The sequence below is a fragment of the Chiloscyllium plagiosum genome, unplaced genomic scaffold, assembly GCF_004010195.1.
Source record: "Chiloscyllium plagiosum isolate BGI_BamShark_2017 unplaced genomic scaffold, ASM401019v2 scaf_7132, whole genome shotgun sequence".
Classification (NCBI taxonomy): Eukaryota; Metazoa; Chordata; class Chondrichthyes; order Orectolobiformes; family Hemiscylliidae; genus Chiloscyllium; species Chiloscyllium plagiosum.
This window is the reverse complement of record NW_025213629.1, coordinates 24,606-31,427: the sequence shown is the minus strand read 5'-3', so window position 1 is coordinate 31,427 and position 6,822 is coordinate 24,606. Positions and strand designations below refer to the sequence as shown.

General features: G+C 52.2%; 1 protein-coding gene and 1 long non-coding RNA gene across 2 annotated transcripts in view; both read left to right on the top strand.

The window, feature by feature from the left end:
* The first annotated feature begins 1,699 nt into the window (after positions 1 to 1,699).
* Positions 1,700 to 6,822, top strand: part of LOC122547678 (ceramide synthase 2-like) — a 16,984-nt gene continuing 11,861 nt past the window's right edge. The window contains exons 1-2 of the mRNA XM_043686276.1: positions 1,700 to 1,908; positions 2,902 to 3,090. Coding sequence (XP_043542211.1) covers positions 1,736 to 1,908; positions 2,902 to 3,090 — 362 coding nt within the window. The 5' untranslated portion in view covers positions 1,700 to 1,735. The remainder of the gene's footprint in view (positions 1,909 to 2,901; positions 3,091 to 6,822) is intronic.
* Positions 5,080 to 6,822, top strand: part of LOC122547677 — a 4,380-nt gene continuing 2,637 nt past the window's right edge. The window contains exon 1 of the long non-coding RNA XR_006311059.1: positions 5,080 to 5,181. This is a non-coding gene — a long non-coding RNA (uncharacterized LOC122547677). The remainder of the gene's footprint in view (positions 5,182 to 6,822) is intronic.

Genomic DNA, 6,822 nt, shown 5'->3' with positions numbered 1-6,822 from the left:
CACTATGGGACAATTTAGCATGGCCAATCCACCCTAACCTGCACATTCCTGGGCACTACGGGACAATTTAGCATGGCCAACCCACCCTAACCTGTACATGTCTGGACACTATGGGACAATTTGGCATGGCCAACCCACCCTAACCTGCACATCCCTGGACACTATGGGAAATTTAGCATGGCCAATCCACCCTAACCTCCACACGTTTTTGGCTGTGGGTGGAAACCAGAGCACCCGTAGGGACACACGTTATGGAGAATGTGCCAACTCCATACACACAGATGCCCTGAATGGGGAATCGAACCCAGGTCTCTAGCGCCATGCGGTAGCGGTGCTCACCACTGAGCCTCTGTGTTCTTCTGATAGTATATTCCCGGCACTCTGGTGTAAAACGAATGTCCAGCCTGTCCTCTCAGCTGTTACCCTCCAAAACCAGGCCACGTCCCGGTAACCCGTTTCTGTGCCCTCTCAAAAGCCTCCAACTCCTGCCTTCTCCTCCTCCCAGAACCCCTCGATCCCCTTCCTGATTTAAAAATCTCTTTGTCTCAACCTCGAATGCCCCTTCGCGTCCCATCCTCGCCAGCCCTGGGCGGTCAAGAATTCCTCGGATTCGCTCCCCGTCAGAGGGAACAGCTGATGTCTCAGTATGGATTAGCTTCAGTCGAGTTCACTTAAATCGACCCTCCAGTGTGAACTCACTGATGGGACAGAGTTGTCCCCAGATGTTGTCCATCTCTCTCTGCTTTTCCTCTGTCCACCCTGTGAAATCCTGATGAAGTTTTTCTTCAGAGGAATTGCCTATCCTTTAAGGCTAACCTTTTCCTTATATAAAAAAAAATTCCAGATCTTCAATTGAATTTGAGTTGAGCCAGAGCCCTCCGTGGGGTTCGAGCCCGGGTGCCCAGAATGTAGGCTTGGGGCAAGAGAAGTTCAGACTTGTCCAGAAACATTCCCAGGACCGTATCCCTAAATTAGTGACCATTTTGTATCGATCATAGCCTAACTCCGGCCTCCGCCCATTCCACACGTCCAAATCTGCTTTGGAAAGCATAGAGGCCTCGACGAATCCATGAAAATATTTGATCTATTTATTGTCACGTGAATTCCGTTACAAAAACCCAGTGAAAAATGTTGTAGAGTGTGTGCGGCGCCATCTTAGAACATAGAGCGAGAAACCAAAATGTGGGATATAAAGGCAGACAAAAAAATGAAGAAATCAAGAGAGTGTTCAACTTTACAATCCTTTTGAGTGCTCTGTCTGCTGGCCAGATATGAGACCCCTTAGCTGCTGGAATGAAAGTCACCACTATTGGGCGCCATCTTGCCTCCGTTGACGTAACCGGCGCCATCTTGGTTGCATGCTTAGAAGCAGAGTTAGGCTTTTCGGCCTACCAGGTCTGCACCGCCACTCGATCACGGTGGATAAGTTTCTCAGCCCCGTAACTCTTGATCCCCTGACCAATCTGGAACCTATCTAACTCTGTCTTAGAGACGCTCGATGACTTGGCCTGCACAGCCCTGCGCAGGCCTTGCATTCCACAGATGCTCAGCCTTCGAGAGGGGAGGCAGGGTACGGGGTTGACTGTAGGGGACGCAGCAGGGAGTCATTGGGCCCAACAGCTCTCTGATGGTAGCCCAGTATGGCCCCGCTATTGGGCCCAGGTCTGAGGTTGGCTCCTCCATTTATTAACCGACTAACCCCCTCCCCTCCACGAATCTTATCTCCCTCAGTAGGATGTTTCGGACAATATATGATTGGTTCTGGTGGGATCGCCTCTGGTTGCCCTACAACCTGACCTGGACGGACTTGGAAGACCGAGATGGGCGGATCTACGCCAAGGCCAGCGACCTGTACGTCACCATACCCTGTGCCTTTGTGTTCATGATCATCCGCTATCTCTTCGAGAGGTGAGCCGGCCCCTGACGCAACATCGCGTGTGGGGGGGGGGGGGGGGGGGGGGGGGGGAAAGGGTGAGCTGAGGGTGGAGGCATTGAGCTGCCTCTGGGCTTTGGTCAGTCAGGGCAAAGGTCCCAAGTGTTGCCCCCATCCCGGAACTGTGAATCCTCGGGCCTAATTTGGGCAGCCCTGGGTAGTGGTTGGGTGTTGTCTGTTGACAATGAAGCCCGCTTTCTGTTGCCTGAGGGTGGGGGCTCCTTTGCGACACCCCCCACCCCCCCCACCCCCACTTCACCCCAGTGCTTTCGATGCCTCAGACTCCCTCTAGGCCCCCGGTCTGGGACGGGAGTGGAGTCAGTAGGCCTCAACGTTTTAGGTTTTAGGTTCCTTCACCCCCAGCCCTACCCCACCACGCTCTCAGGCTGCTGCTTCTGAACCAGGCCTCACTTGAGGGGGGAGTGGGAGGAAGGTGTGTGGTGGCCAGGCCTCTCTGGGCGGGGAGGGAGCCCCGTGGATCTCCGCGCCCCCCGGAGGCCTTGCCAAGGGAAAGCCGGGATCGGGAAACCGCCGAGCAGGGGGGAGAAAGAGAAAAGGGACCTGTCGAATTTGAGTCTAAACTGGCTTTTGTTGACGGGGGGGGGGGGGGTGGGAAGTGTCGAAGGGAGAAAATGGCTGCCCATTGGTGAGGGCGCCAATGCTGACACTTACCTTGAGGGTTGTGATTGGCACACGATACTTTTTGGTGCCTTTTCTCCCCCCACCCCCAAAAAAAAAACAATTATGACATCAATTCTGAGGCCTGAGGTAGGCCTTGAGCCCAGGAGTTTCGGATCAGGTATACGCACGTGAACCGCAGGACGTGTTTTCTTTTCTTTTTCTTTTGGCTGACCCTTTTACGCTCCTCCCACCCCAACCCATGGGGTATCCGTCCCCTGTTGTTCCAGAAGCTTCCATCTGCTGTTGTCAGACTGTCGCTAACTCTCGGTGTCTCTTGCCCTCTGTAGGACCATTGCCACATACTTTGCCCGAGCTCTGGGCATTAAGGAGAAAGTGCGGTTGAGAGTCAAGCCCAACCCGATTCTAGAAAAGTCTTTCAGAGCTTCCTCGAAGCACCCGAAACAGGTGGGTCCAGCCCCCCCCCCCTTGCTCAGCCTTTCACTACTCCATTCAAATGGAGGAAAACCACGGGGGGGGTTGGGGTGGGGGCAGAGGGATTTGGGAATCGTTGGCTGTGATCCGCAAAAAGGCAGCGATCCCAGTTCAGCGGGCAATGGGGCAGAAATTGGAATCCTGGCCTTTATTCCGAAGGGAACTGGGTTTAAAAGTCGGGAGGTTTTGCTAAAACTATAGAAGACTGTACTCTGAGCACAGCTGGGACACCGAGAGTAGCTTCGGGGCCCCGTATCTAAGAAATGATAGACCCAGAGGCAGTCCAGAGAAGGTTCACTCGGCAGATCCTGGAGGGGACCGTCTGCTGAGGGAGAGGGTGAGTAGGTTGGGCGCCTGGAGTTTAGGAAAACGAGCATTATTGAAGATTCTCGTGTGGGGGGGGAGACATTGATGTGGAGAGGGTGTGTGGGGGAGGGTCTAGGACCAGAGGGGGTATCATCTCAGAGTAAGGGGTCACCCCTCAAAGTCAGGGATGAGGGGGAGTTTCTTCTGTCTCCGAGGGGAGAGAATCTGGGGGATTCTTTACCACAAACGCTGGGTCGTCAAGGGTATTGAAGGCTGAGATGGAGAGATTTTTTTTTTTTTGTTTAATCGCGACTTGTCGAACTTCCTCTCTCTCATCCTCCTGAGTCGATTTTGCCTGCATCCCTTTCTCCCCCGGGAAAAGCCCCAGGCAGGAGAGGGCGAGGCGTGAAGTCTTCACAATCTCGGTTAGAGATGGCGATAAAACGGAGGGTCTTCAGTTTGTGAGAGAGGGAGAGGCGGGGGTTTGAGTCCGGGACGGTTTTTTTTTTCCTCGAGCGGCGAAAGTCCTGTAGAGAGGGAATCGCAGACTGACCGGAAAGGGGGAAAGATTGACAAGCGCATGGGGTGGGACGGAGCAGCTAAAGAATGAAGGGAAGTGGGACTAGGACTCTCCCCTGAGGCATGATGGGAAGGTTGGTCTCCTGTACTTTGGCGTCTCAGAGACAGGTTGGGGAGTGAAGCGACAGAGGCATTTTAAAGAATTGGAATAAGTTCATATTAAACCTTTTGTGAACTAGGACAATACAAATTCTTCTGGCCTATCCTCAAGGCTTAGAACTTATAGTCCCTGAGCAGAAGCCCACTGCTCAGTATTGTTCACTCTGCTATTTACTTTTGAAAAATGCACTCACTTTTAAAAATTGAACTTTCTTTACCAGTAGAATCAGTTCAATTAGCCCTGACAGATCACTCATACCATTAACGATAAACTGTGGTCAATCAAATTCAACTTCCATCATCTGATTTTAATACCTGGACTTGCATCAACAAAAATGTCTTTAAAAGAACAAATTCTAACATAAAATTAATTACCTGACAACAGATTGAGGCAAGTTCAGGAAACCCATGTGGAATAAATGAAGCAATCTGAACTGAAATAGTTATTTCATCTAAAGACACTGAAGTCAGTCATTGAGTAAGATGTCAAAAAACCCACATTTCCTTTTTCAATTTGCATTTACTTAGTAGGCGGCACATATTGAATATAAAATGCTATCGATGGATTATCCAGCTTGGAAAAAAACAATGAAAGTCGATGCAGGAATTCACAAAGCAACAGTATTTCAAGAGCTGTTCAGTTGCAATAGCAGAAGACAAAGACGTAGATTGGGAACATGGTTGGAAAGTCTCTCTCTCTCTCTCTCTACATCTCTGTCTATCTCTCTCTCTATCTCCCCACGCCTTCCCTCTCTCTCTCTCTCTCCCTCCCTCCCTCCCTCTCCCATTGATGGGAAGTAGGGACACTTCACTAGGGGAGGACAGACAGACAGACTGTCCCCCACGTTAATCCTCTCCGCCTGACGGCCTGTCCCTGATCTTGGGGCACCCGTTTGAGCTCGTCCGCGCCGCACGTGGGTCGTGCGCACAGCAAGATCCCACCAGGTGCACCTTGTCGACAGACAGCGCCCACTCCCTAGGCGCCACCCCCGCAGCGCCCGCTCCCTGAGGATGATGGGTACGGTGCGGGATGGGGAGTGGTGTTGAAATAGAGTGTTGGTTTGTTATTGGCTGTTGTTTACTTTCTTTTCAGTTGGCGATTCACCTTTTACCTTCTTGCTTTCACTGCTGGCATGACGGTTGTAGTTGACGTGAGTAATATTCTTTACTTGATGAGAGTCCTGGCAGTCTGTCTCTCTTCTCTTCACCCCCCTAATTGCCCCCTTGAACTGAGTCTTCCACTTGTGGGCCACTTCAGAGAGTCAGCCCCTTCGCTGTGGGGGCTGCAGACATGTGAGGGCTGTCCACCCAGGAACAGGAGGCCATTCAGCCCCTCCTCCTCTTCTTCCGGCCATTCAGCCCCCCCCCCCCAGCCAGTTATACTGGAAGAGGAGCTCATTGAGTGACCCCACCCCAAGGCTGTCACACAGAAACTGGGGGGGAGGCCGTTCAGCACAGGGGTTCAGAAGTTAGCACCGCTGTCACACGGCGCCAGGGACCCAGGTTTGATTAACCCCCTCCAACACGGGGTGACTGTCTGTGTGGAGTTTGCACGTTCTCCCCGTGTCTGCGTGGGTTTCCTCCGGGTGCTCCGGTTTCCTCCCACAGTCCAAAGATGTACAGGTTAGGGTGGATTGGCCATGCTAAATTGTCCCGTAGTGCCCCAGGGATGTGTAGGTTAGGTTGGATTGCCCATGTTAAATTGTCCCGTAGTGCCCAGGGATGTGCAGGTTAGGGTGGATTGGCCATGCTAAATTGTCCCATAGTGCCCAGGGATGTGCAGGTTAGGGTGGGACAGCCATGGGGAAATGCAAGGTTACAGGAATAAGGTTGGAGTTTGGGGGGTGGGGTGGTCGTGAGCCTGGTTAGGATACTGTTCAGAGGGTCAGTATGGACTCAATGGGCCGAATGGCCTGCTTCCACACTGGGGATTCTGTGATTCTATCATCCTGTGAGGGAACGGTCGATAACAGTTTTGAACTTGACCAGTGGGATGCGGGTGGGGAAATATCAACGAGGGTGGAAGAGTGGGTTCAGACAGAAATTGAAGAGAGTGTTGCTGGAAAAGCACAGCCGGTCCTGCAGCATCCGAGGAGCGGGCGAGTCGACCTTTTGAGCATAAACTGGAGTGGGAGACAGAAATGGCAGGTAGTCTCTGGGTTGGACTCTCCCGTGTCAGAGCAGAGTACGCTCTATGGGTCATCCAGTCAGCTCCTGCGCTCTGTGATCTGATCATCCTCCACTGAACTCTCCCGCCTCTTTGCCCCATAACCCCTCGATCGATCCCCTTCCTGATTACAAATCTCTCCCATCTCAGTCTGGAATACCCTTGATGACCCAGTCCCCTCTCTCATCAGAGAGCGAAGACATTCCTCCCCCATCTCTGTCTTTGACGAGCGATCCTTTGTTCTGAGATGTTGCTCCCTCTGGGCCTGGACTCCACACACAAGGGGGAACACTCTCTCCATGTCTCCAGGATAATTCCACCCCCCTCCGAGAATCTGGTATGTTTCAATGAGGTCATCTCCCATTCCCCAGGATCATGGCTTTCTAAAGTAGGGGACATATTTTTAACGTGAGTCTCATAGGGTCTTACAGATGTACACTTCGTCCATGCCGACCCAGATATCCCAACCTAATCTAGTCCCATTTGCCAGCACTTGTCCCATCTCCCTCCAAACCCTTCCTATTCATGTCCCCATCCAGATGCCTTTTAAATGTTGTCATTGTACCAGCCTCCACCACTTCCTCTGGCAGCTCATTCCATACACGCACCACCCTCTGTGTGAAAA